Source organism: Staurois parvus, unplaced genomic scaffold, assembly GCF_062004578.1.
Source record: "Staurois parvus isolate SC_StPar_1 unplaced genomic scaffold, SC_StPar_1.0 ptg000468l, whole genome shotgun sequence".
NCBI classification, from domain to species: Eukaryota; Metazoa; Chordata; class Amphibia; order Anura; family Ranidae; genus Staurois; species Staurois parvus.
In genome coordinates, this window is record NW_028318264.1 from 2,607,777 (window position 1) to 2,624,832 (window position 17,056).

Below are 17,056 nucleotides of genomic sequence, written 5' to 3' on the forward strand. Positions count from 1 at the left end.
TGTGCAACAACGCATTCACAAAAAATACAATTCTGGATTTTATTATTTACTAATGTGGAAACCATTGTGTCTGTTAGGTGAGTACGTTGTTTTTATTGGATTTTCAGATTTTTTTACATGCCTGCTTTTCTCATTTTATTTCCATGTTTAATTTACAGATTGTTAGGTTCTCCTGCTAGGAAATATCAATATTTTGAACAATACTATCTGCAGCTCTGCTAAATGATGTGGTATTTTCAGTCAGTCTGAGCAGACTGGTAGACTTACATTGAGAGAGGAACAATAAAGCATAAGCACTGAAAAGTACTACTAAAAAAAGAAAGCAGAGGCTGCATTTGTAATGAACAAATATTGTATATACAGTATAGAATTGCAAACTATTGGTAAAAGGATTTTAAAGCATGGAAATATAATGGTAATAATATGTACATAAAGCTGATTGCATTCAGATGTACAATATGTAAACCTTAGATAAACTATCGTTTCCCATTATAAGTCAATTTATTTTACCAGTTGTACACCAGGTGCAATTTTGTTTATGTAACCAGTTTTAACAGAATATAGCCTACCAAACAAAACCTGAAATTATATATATTTAATTTACGTTAATTCATGTATCAATGGTTTCCAGAGAGTTGACCATTTATGAGTGCTTGATTTCATAAAGCATTTTTTCATTTTCCTCTGCATCCTAGTATCACCACCATGAAAAAACTAAAAATGCCCATACACCTGCTGAAATCTCACCTAGAAACATGGACACTACAAATGCTAATTCTGATGAAGGTTCAGGCAGGAACAGGCTCTGCAGGACAAAGCGTGATTGGGCTGCATCATCTAAAGGCAAAACACACCTTCGCTTTCTGTCTCCGAATGCCAATGGCCATGCTATACAACTACAGGTGGTAGTTGAGTGGCTGACAAAACCTTTCTCCTCTTCGCCTCCCAGGTGCAGAGCAGCCAACCGTTTGCAACTGTTGCTAGTGCACCCTCTTCTTCTTTCTCTTCTTCCCTGACAGTGTGGACCGGCTCACTTTCATTAACCTGTTCTGCTGGGCCAATAGCAAAATAATGGCCGAGTGGGGTTCTCGCTGATCTGGCATCATATGACAACCTTCCTGGATCAATTGTGCCTCACGTGTACCCGCAAGGCTGCACTGTGGCAAGATCTGTCACCGACTGTGAACTTCGGACACAGCTGATGACAGATCTGTGTACCAGCCCATTGCCATGTGACCTGCTGTGACCAATGACAATTGTAAACAATGGATGGCTTCCTTTCATGCCATCCATTGTATACAATTGTGTCACTAGCTGTGATTGAGCACAGTGATCACATGTACAGACTGGGCCAATCACAGCCCATCTGCGTCATATGATTAGCTGTGGCCAATCACAGCTAATCACAACAGAAAAACCTGAATGAATCAATTTCATTCGGTTAACTGCTTGCTTATAGCAAAGACACTCTTTGCTATAAGCAATAATAATGTGTAAAAAAAAAAATAAAATACTGATCACTTCCACTTACTATGGTAATATACTACTCTGCTCACAGTGTGTTATGAAAAACAAATCGTAAAAAAAGAAAAAAAATGTAATTAAAAAAAATAATTAAAAAATTGAATTTTTTTTTTGTACTGTCACATCAGTTATATGATGACGCTGTACGGCATTGGTGACAGTATGTAAAAAAAAAGTTTTGATTTTTTCGATTTTCAGATATATACCATGGTTTGTGAACTCTAACTTTCCTACAGACTAAATAATAAATACTGATTTGGGTTATTTCACCAAAGAAATGTAGCAGAATACATCTTGGCTTAAATTTATGAAGAACAATTATTTATTTGCTAAATTTTATAAAAGAAGCAAAGAAAAACGTTTTTTTTTTTAAATTCAGTATTTTTTTGTTAGTGTAGCAATAGATAAAAAACCCAGTGGTGATTAAATGCCACCAAAAGAAAGCTTTAGTTGACTGAACAAAATTATAAAAATATAGTCTGTGTACAGCGTTGCATGACTGTGCAATTGTCATTCAAAGCGTGAGAGCTCTGAAAGCTGAAAATTGGCCTGGGCAGGAAGTGAACAAAAGTGCCCAGTAATGAAGTGGTTAAAATGAACCAGTTTTGGATTACTAATGACTATGAAAATCCTGCTGCTGATGCTACAGACTAGATGTTTACATGTCATACAGCCCCCATCCCACTTCCAAAAAACACTTGCCACCATTTTCAGCTCCTGCCACCTCTGATGGCCTGTTCAGCTGAAATATTTTTTACCATGTAGCCATCAAAGCTGCATTAAAAGGAATGTACAGTACAGTATTTTGTATGGGTTTTTTGCTTTGTTAGATGTCTCCAATGGCAGTTCCCAACTCCCCATGGCCATGTTTGACAAAAGTTATTCCAAAAATAGCCAAACAGGATTCTGTGTACCCCTGAAAATCAAAACCAGGCAAATTTGCTCATGCCTAGTGCTTACCCATCCTGGTAATATAACATGAATGGGTTATGCTGAAAGCCACCTGATTATTGGTTACTGTGGGTTTTGAAGTAAAGTGTGCTTCGGAAAACTAAAAGCAGTGGGGACATTAGACTTGATGATTTGAAATAGTCTGCCCAATATTTTAAACTTCTTTATCAAGTATTAGATTAGAAACTGAGAGCTGTATTTTATCTTTGACCATCACATTTCATATGAAGTAATGTTGCAAGTAAAAAGAGAATAAAAAGCTTTTTATGTCAGTTGCTGCTTTTAACAACTCTACTTTGTCAGTGCTCATAGACCTAAGGGTCAGCTCATTGAATCATAATGGATAAGATGTTTTCATTGCCATGCGTTAGTTTCTCATATTTACAACTGAAAGTGATTTTTTTATTCAATTCACTAGGGAATTTATTTAATGGATGAATATTATAATATAATATACAGTTGTGTCCAAAATTATTCAACCCCCAATGCTGTAAAGGGGTTTAGGGACTATAGTGTACATTTGGAATTGTATTCAGAATCAAATCCTACAAGGACGTTGTAACTACCCAAATGCAACTAAAATGACATCAATTGTTTATGTAATACAGTAGTAAATGGTTCTTATGTGGTTTCTTCATTGCCACAATTATTCAACCCCTTAAAGACTACCACTCTGAAGAACAGAGGTTCATACAGGTGCTTTCCATCAGGTATTGAAAACACCTGTGGATGTCACCGAGCAGCAATCAAGCATAATAAGCACCAATTAGGCAGCTTTAAAATGACTGTGATACTCAGCTCCTTCTAGACATTTACTGGTGTGGTTACAAACATGGTGAAGGCAAGAGAATGGTCCAGGAAGACAAGAGAAGAGGTGATTTCTCTTCACAGGAAGGGCAATGGCTATAAGAAGATTGCAAAGATGTTAAACATACCAAGAGACACCTTAGGAAGCATCATTCGCAAATTCAAGGCAAAGGGCACTGTTGAAACGCTACCTGGTCGTGGCAGAAAGAAGATGCTGACTTCGACTGCTGTGCGCTACCTGAAGCGTAGAGTGGAGAGAAGTCCCCGTGTGACTGCTGAGGAACTGAGAAAAGATTTGTCAGATGTGGGTACAGAAGTTTCAGCCCAGACAATAAGACGCACACTGCGTAATGAAGGCCTCCGTGCCAGAACTCCCAGGCGTACCCCCTTGCTGTCTCCAAAGAATAAGAAGAGTCGACTGCAGTATGCCAAAAGCCATGTGGACAAACCACAAAAGTTGTGGGATAGTGTTCTGTGGACTGATGAAACAAAATTAGAACTGTTTGGGCCCATGGATCAACGCTATGTTTGGAGGAGGAAGAACAAGGCCTATGATGAAAAGAACACCTTGCCTACTGTGAAGCATGGTGGAGGGTCAATCATGCTTTGGGGCTGTTTTGCTTCTGCAGGTACAGGGAAGCTTCAGCGTGTGCAAGGTACCATGAATTCTCTTCAGTACCAGGAGATATTGGATGGAAACGTGATGCAGTCCGTCACACACCTGAGGCTTGGGAGACGTTGGACCTTTCAACAGGACAATGATCCCAAGCATACCTCCAAGTCCACTAGAGCATGGTTGCAGAGGAAAGGCTGGAACATTTTGGAGTGGCCATCGCAGTCACCAGACTTAAATCCGATTGAGAACCTCTGGTGGGACTTAAAGAAAGCAGTTGCAGTGCGCAAGCCTAAGAATGTGACTGAACTGGAGGCCTTTGCCCATGAAGAATGGGCGAAGATACCCGTAGATCGCTGCAAGACACTTGTGTCAAGCTATGCTTCACGTTTAAAAGCTGTTATAACTGTAAAAGGATGCTGTACTAAGTACTAAGATTGAATGTCACTTGGGGGTTGAATAAAACTGATAATGCTGTGAGCACAGAAAAGACATTTGTGGTTATTTCATTATAACTGTTATGTTATATTTGTCTGACCTACAAGTGCCTCTTTAATGTAAATGTAAGCAAGATGACTGAATGATCAAAAGCAATGTCAAACTGGCCAAAACACTCAATTTCAGTGGGGGTTGAATAATTTTGGACACAACTGTATATGATATTTGTGGTATTCTATATGTAAAAGTCAATTCACAGAGCATTACATGGGTTATTCTTCTTAAAACACCACTAGTTTCTGGTTCTTTGAATAGTTTATGAACAAGACAAGAAAGGGGAGCCATTTTTAGTGGGGATGAATTAATATTTTGAGAAAAATACAGACCTCCTATGGTTAAGAGGAACTTGGCAATAAAGTAATATGAGAGTTGGGTGTTTTTACTTGTTTTTGAAGGTTCAGACCCCAGGGCACTCATCCTTATCCATCCTTTAATAACCAATGAATAACTGACCTTGATCTCATGCACGCATATCAGATGCCAGGACAGCTAACACACACATGGTTGTTCTAGGGCACTGGCTCAATAGTAGCAAAGAAGAATAAATACAGAACCTGCACCTTCAAAACCAAGTCATCTTACATATGACTATGTCTTTTAACTATTTTAGCCAAAACAATAAAATAGATAAAAAATTAAACATTTTGATGAGAAAATTACCCTGCAATAAAAAGGACACAACTCATGTATCTCAGTGAATTGACCTTCCAGTCCTCAAAGCCCCATCAGATAATTGGAGTTAGTATAGACATACTGTATGTGCATTTGCATTTCACTTGTGTAGGAAAAATCAGGCTTTCCATGTTTTTCTTTTGCTGCTCTTACAAATACAGAAAATTGTAAGATAGTGAATAGCTAGGTCACCTCTCTTTGCCAAAGCTCTCAATGTTTGCTGTGAGCAAGCACTCAACAGAGAAAGGGGCGCGAGGAACAGCACAGACTAAGGATTAAGAAACTACACTTTTGAATATTAATTGATATGCATTGAGAAATGTTTTTGTTCCAATTATACCAAAGCTACCAATTTCCCTGCTAAGAAAACATATTAACCATGTCAACAGGCACACATATACAGTATGAAGGCATAAATAACTGTATTCCTGAGCATTATTTTATTAATAAATTAACACATTGTTACATTTTCTTTTTGGATGTATTCTGTTTGAAATGTGCTGATTTTGGTCCTCAAGTCAAGATAAACAGAAGAAAATCATAATTTACTTTAAGTGTTATGTGCGACACAATTTCAGTGACCAATTGCACCAGCTGAACTGAACATAAAATAAATTATATTTCATTTTTTTAAGAAAAAAGAAAAAAAATTTTTTTGCAAGAAAATTTATTTAAAGATATATAAAACCAAAATAATTTAACTTACCATCAAATCTACATTTAAATACAGTGATATTTGTAATATGAAGTGCTCATGCTTTACATTTAACTAGTCAAAGCATGATCACAAAGGAAGAAAAATTAACCAAAATCCCTGCTGTAGAAATATTATCTTAGTAACAACAGTGTCGGCCTACTCAGGAACAGTAGAGAAAACAGCACAAAGTTAGAAATTAAAAATGGCTCAGGGAATAAAAAAAAAGAATTGCCACCCCCTGTCTGTATAGTACGAAATGTTATATCTGGCAGAATCCCTCAGGCGTATAAAGTCCATAGAAATCATTGTCTCACGAGGATAAGTCCTGTCTTGAGGCTAATATATTACAGAGCCCCCAGGCCAGTAACTTCTGAGGAAAGCCTAAAATGTGAACACAAAATGGAAGGGGAGAAAAAAAAGCAAGAAAAAAAAAATCTTCTCACCATTAAAAAAATAACACTCATTTACAACCAGCATAGAAGAGCGCATCAATGCAGACAACATTTTGTTCTTACAATTTTGTTTACTTCAGTTAATAAAACAAATACAATAATTCAGAACATTGCGCGGCAGTTACTTGAAGCTGTTAATAATTTGAGTAGCTGTGATAATAAATTCAGTTTTTCTTTCCTTTTTTTTAGGTATGTATATATATATATGTACAAAACAAAAACACCTTAGTGAAGCACAACTGGTAAAAATAGTGACATTTAATTAATAATGGTTACAATGTCATATATAGTGCACTGGTGGAAACACGTCTACAATATACAGAAATGACACATAATACAAAGTGGTAGCTGGCCCTGTACAGTAATACTGACTTTCTATATTAATAGGGGTAGATACACTGCAACCCCCTGGCTAAGAAACATAAATTAGACACCGAATTTCAAAAAATATATATATATTGCATTTATATGACAGTGTGATCTTAGCTGAGACTGATAGAACAGTATAAAGATTTGCCTTTAAAGCTATGATTTCTGAGGAGTGCAAAAGTGAATTATCATGGCAGGAGTGTGGTGTCAGGCCTTACGAATTGTGAGGCAAACAATATTGCATTATTAGGTAAGCAATAAGCAACACAGATCAAAGAAACACAGATGGTGAATGGAAATAAACATATAACATGATTCAAACTAGTTCCAACAGAGTTAGAAAGATAATAATTGAAAATATGTTCATGTAAATTGTAAATTATGTTCCTGCTCTATCAATAGCATGTTGTGTTTTTATCATTAAACTCAAAAGGTATCATTTAAACTGAATCCAATTAAAATGCATTCAGTCCTCTACTTTATTATGTTTATCATAAATTTACAGTTTAGACTAAAATAGAGACAGTTTCAAATGGGCTTTGCAGGAATTTAAATATTCTGTCTTAAGTTATTATAATAATGCAGGCTTAGTTAGGAAAGAAGTATATTTACACAATGATTAATGTTTCTGAGGGCTGCTGTGGAGAGAATTACAAGAGGATGATATCAAGTACTTATGCTTGTTGAATTTAAAATATATTTAATGATTTATATAATTTAAATTGTGTTCCTAAATCTACCTAGAGTTCAGGATTACTGCAAGTATGTTACTTGCTGCTAATATGCACATTAATGAACTTGGGGATAGCATATGTTCATTTTATCAGTTAATAGGGCATCAACTGGGAGACATCAGGGAATTTCTTTGGATTTCAACTTTGGGAATTATCCTTACATGCATTCAGTGAAGCTAAACAAATGATCAAATATACAACTTTCATAAGTAAGCCATCATAGTTATAATAGACTGTGAATGTTTTGCATTAGTCCAATCACGACTGTTTCTTTTTTAGCTACAATGTTCCCTGGAAAATGGCATTAATTACATCAAGCACTCTTCCAGTACAAAAAGTCTAAAAGGATTCCAGTTATTAATTTTTTAAATAAAACTAGGCCTTCATAAATCACATTTTCTCTAGAAAACTGGACAAAGGTCAAAGTGGAGGTATAACCCATTATTTTTCTGGCCTGGGTTTGCAAATTAAAACAGGAATCTGATTATTACAGGCACCAGCATCACCTCTAACGTCTCTCAACTGTCATAGAATTTGCATATTAGAAATGGAAAACCCTGCTGAGGGGAAGCAAGGTATCACAGAGGAATAATTAATGTCAGGGTGATAGAGGGAAATTTATTATATTTAATATAAACAAAAGGATGAATTAGGACAATGACACAGGACATCGCTATAAATTTATATAAAGTAAATTAAATGTATGAGTTTAAATATCCCCAGAAAGGTAGTAAGGTACACTTGGTATTTCTGTCTCTATTCTCTAAATACTTTTTTTTAAGTAAAAGGTTATCTAAAATGAAAAAAAAAATTTTTTTTTTTGGATGACCTACTTACTGATGATAGATAGATAGATAGATAGATAGATAGATAGATAGATAGATAGATAGATACGCTTATACTAGACTGTGTAGTAATGTTACTTTCAGATGAACATTTATAGCACTCTTCTCAGGAAAGATTTGTAGTTTACTGTGGGCAGTCAGTTTAGGTGGGGTCTTCGCAGTCTATATTAAAGTAGACCTATTGTCAAAACAAAATCTCATACTCCTAACTATAGTATTTTTAGAAGAAAGCATATCATTGTTATATTTTTATATATTTCTTTGCTTTGGTAAAATTAATACAAGAAAATTAAGTATTACAAGGGAATGTTTTGTATGAGACAGATGTATTTTGTCATATATAGGATATATTTGACAAGTGGCAATTATTGATGAGCAAACCTCCAGGAATTGACCCCACATTATCATATTCACTCCTGCAATCCAGTTTGTGGGCTCAGCTTTGCTTGTTTATCTTCCCAAAACTCTGGTTTGGTGTGCAAGATGTTTCTCTCAGAGACCTCCTGAGCTTGAACAACATGTACCAATCCTGGAGTTAGGAGATTTACTTGCAACCCAACTACTTCCAGTGGAGACAGGTACGTTGTTGAATCCAATGAAGTAAGTAGGGTTTTAATCCTTGTTTTTCTGTTTGTGACCAAAAATGCTTTCAAAGGTCCATTCAGCGGGTTGGAAACTCCAAGTGTCCTTGACTCTGAACAAAACTGTGGCTTTTAGTAAAGCCAAAGCTGGTGTTGTCTGTTGGGGGACCTATTGCCCAGTCAAATTTAATCTGTAACATGTTTTTTTTTCTGGGAAAAGCAGTACCATGAATTAAGGGACATTTCATTGTCTCTGGGTCTAGGGCTACATGGTTGATTTTTTTCTGAGAGTCTTAAAATATCCTGGTGCAAAAATCCCCTTAGGGTATACCTGAAATCTCCTGAGAATCTCCTAACTGATTAATAACTAACTGTGCAATTAATCTCCTTCTCTCGTTTAAATTTTTGAAGGAGAAGAGAATAATCACCAACAGTTTCTACTATGTGACTGGACTGAAGCATGGTGTGATCATGGGTGATTACGCTACTAATAATCTTTTATGTAGCAGCTCTCAATGAAAACAATGTGATATCAATAAATGGATAAATCTAATGACATTTTTAAACAAAGAAATCTTCATGAACTTTTTTTTTTAATTATTAAACTGTTGGGTATGCACTTTTAGTTCTAATGTATACGTAGTGTCTGTCTCTTTTGTTCTTATGGTTCAGAAAATTTTATTGAAAATATTAACAATAATACAAGAAAAGAAGATGTATATAGGTACATATATACAATAGTAGCATTAAATATAGATAATATGCTTATTATATTATCAACCATAAGTCAATGTATAACACAAATGGTAATAGAGTCTTACAAATTAATATAAATCATGGACTTACACATATTGTAGTGCTACTATAGTATAGCTAACCGTGTAAATGTCAATGTGAAACAAATGAAAGAGTTGGAAAAGGAAAGAGAAGAGCAGAAAAGAATGAGCGAAGAATATAAATGAAGAAGGATTCAGGGAGGCAAATAAACACGAGGACTGAACATGTGGAGACTAGCATGAGCTACCTCTTCTTACATGCGTAACAAGGACCTATCAACATTTTTTTGAAATACAGTAAAGGATTCGATCCAAGCAGACCAACTTTTCTCAAAATTATGTTTTTTTTGTCTCTTTTTTCAAATTATTAATTGCATTTCTCTGAACTGGTGACAACTACTTTATGAGTTAACAGAGTGAGCTCCTGCACCTTCTATTGCTCAGTGAAGTCCAGAAGAGCAACTTCATCCACACCAAGTTACTGTTTTGGGATAGGAGGCCACACATTTTATTTTGGTCCCCTTACTTTTTTAAACACAAGACCTATATAGGCAGACACATGCTATGATACCAGAAAAGTATCTTCCAGGAGTCAGATGGATGGGGTGATGGGATACTTTTATTTCTTAAAAGAAAAAATATCAAAAAAAGTAAACTGGGTTGGGTCAACTCAATGATATTCACAGATTACAAAGTGATCCAGTCTCACTAAATTTGAGGTCACCCATCTGGTTGCAATTGTAATGGTTGTTTTTTTTATTATTCACATATTTTCCTGTGTGATGTATGCAACTAATTACAATCTATTTTGTATTGGTCTGATTTTAGAAGAGTGAAATCTGATTGGTTGCACTTAAAATTAGCTTTTGAAATAGGTTGTTACTTTCATATGCTTTTAGTCTTGTACCATTCATCACTGTGAGTAGAACAACATATGAATGTTCAGCCCCTGATACTGTCCGCTACATGCATATGCACAATGCTAATCTAGAACAGGAATGGCCACCCACTTTAGAACTGTCCCAAATAACCTTCATGCATGTGCTTTTTAGAGGTAGAGAAGTAACCTACCATCATACAGTACAATGAATTCAAGGTTCTCAGTGCTGTTGCGTTTAATTTCATTAAATTAAATATGACAGAGCAAATTATTTACATAATGATATGAAAATATACTGAATAAATTGAATGCCAATATTCCATGCTATGTCTGCCTACACATATTATTGATATTATTTTTATTATAATACCACCTGTTATAATACATATTACATTAATTCTTCAATTATTAGAGGCTAAATTATACAAGTTAAATCAGTGTGAGGACTTATACAGTCCTACTATAACTGTGTATGTTAGGTTCTACCCAAAAAGATAAAGGCCTAAAACATTCACATGACAGACTGAAGTATCAATGCTTGGGTATATATATATATGTTATAGATATATATGTACTCTCCATAATGTAACGGTGCAAGATACATTATACATAGATATCTGAGTAGGATTATTTTAGGCATACCCCATTTGGTAATTTAGAACAGATAAGCATGCTGCTTTATACACCTGAAGGATTTAGTTGGTTGCATATTGTATATTTTCCCCAGTAACCATATTTTTTAGTTGATAGAAGACAATTTTATTGTCTGCTTTGGAGGAACAAGGAGTAATACAAAATATGAAAAACAGTCATGACATCTGAAAGCAAAGGATTATTTGGTTAAGTTTAATTTTGGAACTTACATTTTGATGTTTAAATTAAATAAGCACATAAACAATGTTTTATATAATATATTAAAGCCCAAAGCTAACAACGTTTTACCACAACTGACTTCTAAATGGCAATTAGGTGTTTTATTGTGCGTATGGATTTTAATATATTGCTCTATAATAAACTTTAAATATGTGAAATATTTAGTTTACCATAAAAAGTGTTCACTATGTGAAAAAGATCTGTGAATCATTTTTAATGCAACTTCTGCTTTTTAAATGCTTCTTAAATGTTTTTTTGTTTAAGCTTGACCTTAGAGTGGACCTTGGATCTGCCTTAGACCTCCCCCAAGTAGAGACGTGGAATGAAACGTACCAAAAAAAAAGCACATGAGGAGGAAAGTGAAAATATACAGTATATGCAATGTTGGAGCCTCTTCTAATAAATGTAGGATCTTCAGCTTTCCCAGAATCTTGTAGCAAATCCCATAATGTCACCCTTGCCTAGGTGCTGCAGGTAGAAGCCAAGGGTGTAAAGCAAAGTATGTTTTTCACTTTTCTCCTAATGTATGATTTTTAAAAAAGTTTCATGCCATGTTTGTATGTGGGGGATCTAAATAAGCAAACCTTGCATTTGGTACCAGATCCACTTTAAAGGGAATCTGTTATGCAGTAAATACCTGAGTGAAAGGCTTCAGATAAACGCCGCGAGCACAAAAATTTTAACCAAACACCCTTTTAGGCTGCACAGAAATCAAATGAAATTTGCAACTTTTAAGCCTGGTGACAAGTGGGTTACTTAGAAAAAATGCTTTGTGCAATTTAAAAGACTATTGGACCTACATCTTATAAAAGCCAGGCCAAGAGTCTCTAGGGTTTGTATCTGTTTCATCAGGGCTTATAGTATTTTTAGGTACATAGTTAGTCTGGCCGAAAAAAGACAAAAGTCCATCCAGTTCAACCATAGAAAAAAAAAGTTATAATCCTATACCCACAGTTGATCCAGAGGAAGGCAAGAAAACCCAGCAAAGCATGATCCAATTTGCACCTGCTGGGAAAAAAAATTCCTTCCTGATCCCCCGAGAGGCAATCGGATCAACTTTACCTAGAAATGTTAGTATCCAGTTATATTCTGTGTATCTAAGAAAGAATCCAAGCCTTTTTTTAAGCAATCCACTGAGCTGGCCAGAACCAACTCTTGAGGGAGTCTATTCCACATTTTCACAGCTCTCACTGTGAAGAAACCTTTCCGTGTTTGGAGATTAAATTTCTTTTCCTCCAGATGTAAAGAGTGCCCCCTTATCCTCTGAGATGACCTCAGGGAATAGCTCTACACCAAGTTCACTATATGAACCACTGATGTATTTATACATGTTGATCATATCTCCCCTTATGTATTATACATGGAGATCATATCCCCCTTAATCTCCTCTTCTCAAGAGAGAATAAATTCAGTTCCTCTAATCTTTCCTCATAGCTGAGCTCCTTCCTGCCTCGTATCAGTTTGGTTTCCCTTCTCTGTACTTTCTCCAATTCCCCAATGTTCTTTTTGTGAATTGGTGCCCAAAACTGAACTGCATATTCCAGATGAGGTATTACTTATGATTTGTGGTTTCCCACATAAAAATGTTTGAAAAGGAAGAGCAAAACCTGCTGACTACAGCTGATCTATAAAGACTATTTAAAGACTATTTAAATCTGCCCTGATGAAAAGGGTTCAAAACCTTTGAAGCAAGGGAACTTTTACAAAATGTATGTCCAAAAAGGGTATTCTTGTACCGCAACAGGCCAGAGCGTTCTTCTGATAAGTAATACAGTAGTTTTCCCACATAGCCTTCTTTCAGGAATGAATGCTAATTTTTGAAGCAGCTTACAAAGGATTTTCTTATTGCATGGTTGGTCAGTGCCTGGAAATTACATATCCGGTTGCTTACGTTGTAGAATGGTCGGCATTTTGCCTTGCAGCAGATTCCCTTTAATATAACTAATTTTTTTTTCCACTATCATTTGGATTGAATTGATATATGTTTTGTAGTAGCAGGAGTACATTATGTTATTTATTATATATAATAAATGCATGAAAAAGCAGTGTAAAAAGCAATGTGTTATACTTTCAAATACTGTATAAGGCAAACATGCCAGTCATCTTATCCATTGACCTCCAGTCCCCCCTTTAAAAATACTGACAAACACAAAGAAAAAAAATAATCATAAACTAAACTGAAACAAGAGTGATACATAACATCAACATAAATAAATAAATTATAGAAGTGAAAAAACATAGGCTGTTGGAACTAGTTACTATTTTGGGTTAATAGCCATGGAAAGAGGACAAATTGATCAGCAACAATAAACACTTTGCAATTCAACATAAAAAAAAATGAAACATAAAATAAGAATGCCATATTGTTTCCTTTAGAATGATCTACCACACAATCTTGGTAGAGCTTTGCTTTCATGCCTTCAATATGGAGCAAACTTCTGTCGGTCTGATTTCTTAACCCCACTCGTCGATGGAATTTTGGCAGTGTAAGCAGGTAAATTCCCAGTGACCCCCGCAGTGGCCGCTGCATTTAATGCCAGGAGTGGGACAGTTTTCATGCCAAGCAGACTGGAGACAGGAACAGCATAGTGGGTGGTCGGTAAAGTTGGTAGGGGGGGAGGGGAATTGACGTTGACCGCGGAGGCAGCAGCAGCTGCCGCCAACACAGCCATAGAGGTGGGGGTGGAGGAAGGGGTGGTAGACTGAGAGAGGTTCATGTTGAGGTCAACAGGGGTCGTGACGGAAGCAGTCTGGGTGCTCAGTTTAGCCATCTCTAAGCTGCAAACGAAGAGAGGAACAGGAACAAATAGGTTGGGATGGTCAAGCAAGGATAAATTTGGGAAGAAAGGAATGGAATAGGAGGAGCAAACAAAGTTGGGTTGGGTTAGATTGGTCAACAAAAGGAACAGACATATGGAAGGTGGGGAGAGAAAGAGAAAAAAGGGAAAATGAGGGTCAGAGGAGGAACATGTTATGTGTTAAAGAAGAGATATAACAAAAGGGTATTTCATGATTTGATGAGGAAAACATTACTAAGACTTTAAAGAATGCCTTAACATAGGTGTTTGTAATGTCAATGGAAGAAAGAAACCTAAGGACGCAGAATGATAAAAGATGATAAAGCAGAACTTAAAACAAAGGAAACAGAATTTTGATTTTGCCTCAGCACTGGTATGTTTGCCTTTTAGTTTTGCATTTGTAAATATTACATTTAACTTGCTTCCTCATGTATCTAATCACATTATCTATCTATCTATCTATCTATCTATCTATCTATCTATCTATCTATCTATCTATCTATCTATCTATCTATTCAATATTTATATTAAGCAAAGCATACATATTAGATATAATATTTTTTCTATAAAATATAATAATGCAAAAAACTCAAAGCAACCACTTCACAAATTAATTCCCAACAGTCTGAATACTGTTATTATACACAAAACTCATGTGTGATTGGCTGCCATATGATACTTTTCATTATTGCTGTTTTAACTGTGCAATTTACAAAGTGCCAGACAAACAAATTGATTTGTCATCAGCACATATCATGAAGTACATTAGACCAGAAAATCTTCCCTCCTATTCCTGTTTTAGTCTGTTCAGTGACTGCAAGAATAAAAAGGCTAGCTAGTCACTGAAAAGCAAAAAATGAATCTAAGTCACCATTATATCATCATAACATATACTATAAATAAATGACATCAGCATTTTTTACATCAGTTTAACTGAATTCCATTTTCTTGTTGGATGTGTGGTATACAGGACCATATAACACAATGACAAATCAGAGTGCTATCTATACACATGTTGATCTTACCATTATTAATTGTGTGCTACAAAAATAAAGCAAATGACTGGTGTAAAGTTAAAGCTGGACTCCAGGCAGTTATAAAAGACACAGACCAATGCAACTCTGTATTTGTTAATACATAATTATTATTGTTTTTTTGTTTAATGCAAGCTGTTTGAGTACCTAAATTATACATGGTATGAGTGTTTTGGCATTCCTTGTATAGAGTGGAAGAAAGAGAAGCAGCACAAGGAGCCAACACGTTGTGCTGCAGTGCTCATGTGTTAACAAGGAAGATGCTGATAAGAGGATAGGTCAGAGTGACAAGGAGATGTGCTCATCAGTGTGCTGCTTCTCTTTTATTTGACCATTCACAGGCTGGGGTTAGGACAAGACCTTTAAGAATTACATAACTGCAGCAGAGTAAAATCAGGTCTCACATGCTATGAGATAGGGCTGTGTGAATTTCAGAAAGGGATACACAGGTATACAAACCCTTTGGTAGGTAAAACAGCTTATGCATTTCATCTGTGTATTTAGCTGTTTGCCTGGAGTTCAGGTTTATTATTCCCAGGGAGCTGGGATGACAAATTCTCCTTATCTCAGTAATTTCAACAGAACTGCATTAAAGGAAAGTACTATATATAGGTGCAATGGATTTAAAAAAATATGGTTTGCCATGTTTTTAGACAATTTACCACAAATATATTATGGGTATTTAAAGAATAAATCATCTCATGATGATCTCAGATGATATCTGTAAGGGTCATTTACAAAGACATGCAAACATTTTAATGTACACGCTTGTGGGTATATCTGCATAATTTTTCCTTTTCTAAGACTGTCCTTGAAATCTCCTGTTTTTAGTTAAGCATTTTTTGTAGTTTTGGGATCACAAACGTAAGTGTACTAGTCCTCCCTCTTCTTTCTGCTTTAAAGCAGACTAAAGAAGATATAGTGTTAACATCGTAGACTCATTTTATACTTTTTACATTTAAAATGAATTACTCTTAAACTATTTTGTCAATGTTCCTCTTGTTGACACACTAATAGGAACATCAATATGATTATTGAGTAAAGCTGCCAAAGCATAAAAATGTTCAATACTTAAACATATTACGGGAGGAAAAATGTAGACTTCATGTCCTGTTGTCATAAATAAAATATAAATAATTGTACCAAAACATTATTTTAGGATAAAAATAGAAAATCTGAATAAAGAAGAACTCTGTTCAACAAGGCATATTAATTTACAATGTTGGGCTTTTGATACCTCAATTAAGTAAATTAATTTAACACTTTTACTTAAAGGATCAGTTTATCCTGGATGCATATCCAGGATTCCCAGCACTATACTCACACCGTGGTTTAGACTGTAAAAATGGTGTTCCTTTTCCCCTCCATATGTGTAGACTGTTCACTACCTCTCAATAAAAACTCATTGTCTTGGGCCAGGGGCGGACTGACCATTCGAGCACTCGGGCACTGCCCGGGGTCAGTAGGGGGCCCCATAAAATGCCCCTGGTACCTTTTTTATAGGCTTTTTTGAGTGTGGGCAAGGACACAGGGGCCCCATGATCCCCTATTGCCTGGGGGCCCCATGAGTTGTCAGTCCACCCTTGTCTTGGGCTGGACATTGAAACTGGCCTCTCCAGTTAGTTCCAACTGCATGCATGTGCTTCCATGCTTTCCTCCCTAGCAACAACAGTTGAGCCACTAATGCTAGAGGAAAAGAGGGAGCACTGCGCATACGTACAATTTGAACATGCTGAAGCTGATAGTAGGGGCACACTTCTTATGTCCAGCCCATCCTACTGTAGGCAGGGTGTAGGGGAATCGAGTGCCAAGGAGTTTTTGCTGACAGGCTGTTATAACTTGTCAGTTGGTGTCTAATTTGTATTCTGCAGCATAAGTACGTTAGCATAATAGAAACTCATTTGTATACCTATAAATGTTGCGCTCCCTAATATCACAATAGTAAATAAATA

The 17,056-nt window shown here is 35.9% G+C and overlaps 1 protein-coding gene across 11 annotated transcripts in view; it reads right to left on the minus strand.

Moving 5' to 3' along the window:
• Positions 1-5,490: 5,490 nt before the first annotated feature.
• Positions 5,491-17,056, minus strand: part of LOC149452722 (poly(rC)-binding protein 3-like) — a 1,138,846-nt gene continuing 1,127,280 nt past the window's right edge. For all 11 annotated transcript variants that reach the window (XM_089689053.1, XM_089689056.1, XM_089689055.1 and 8 more), the window contains one exon: positions 5,491-14,050. In XM_089689053.1, the coding sequence (XP_089545179.1) occupies positions 13,693-14,050 (358 nt within the window). In that variant the 3' untranslated portion in view covers positions 5,491-13,692. The remainder of the gene's footprint in view (positions 14,051-17,056) is intronic.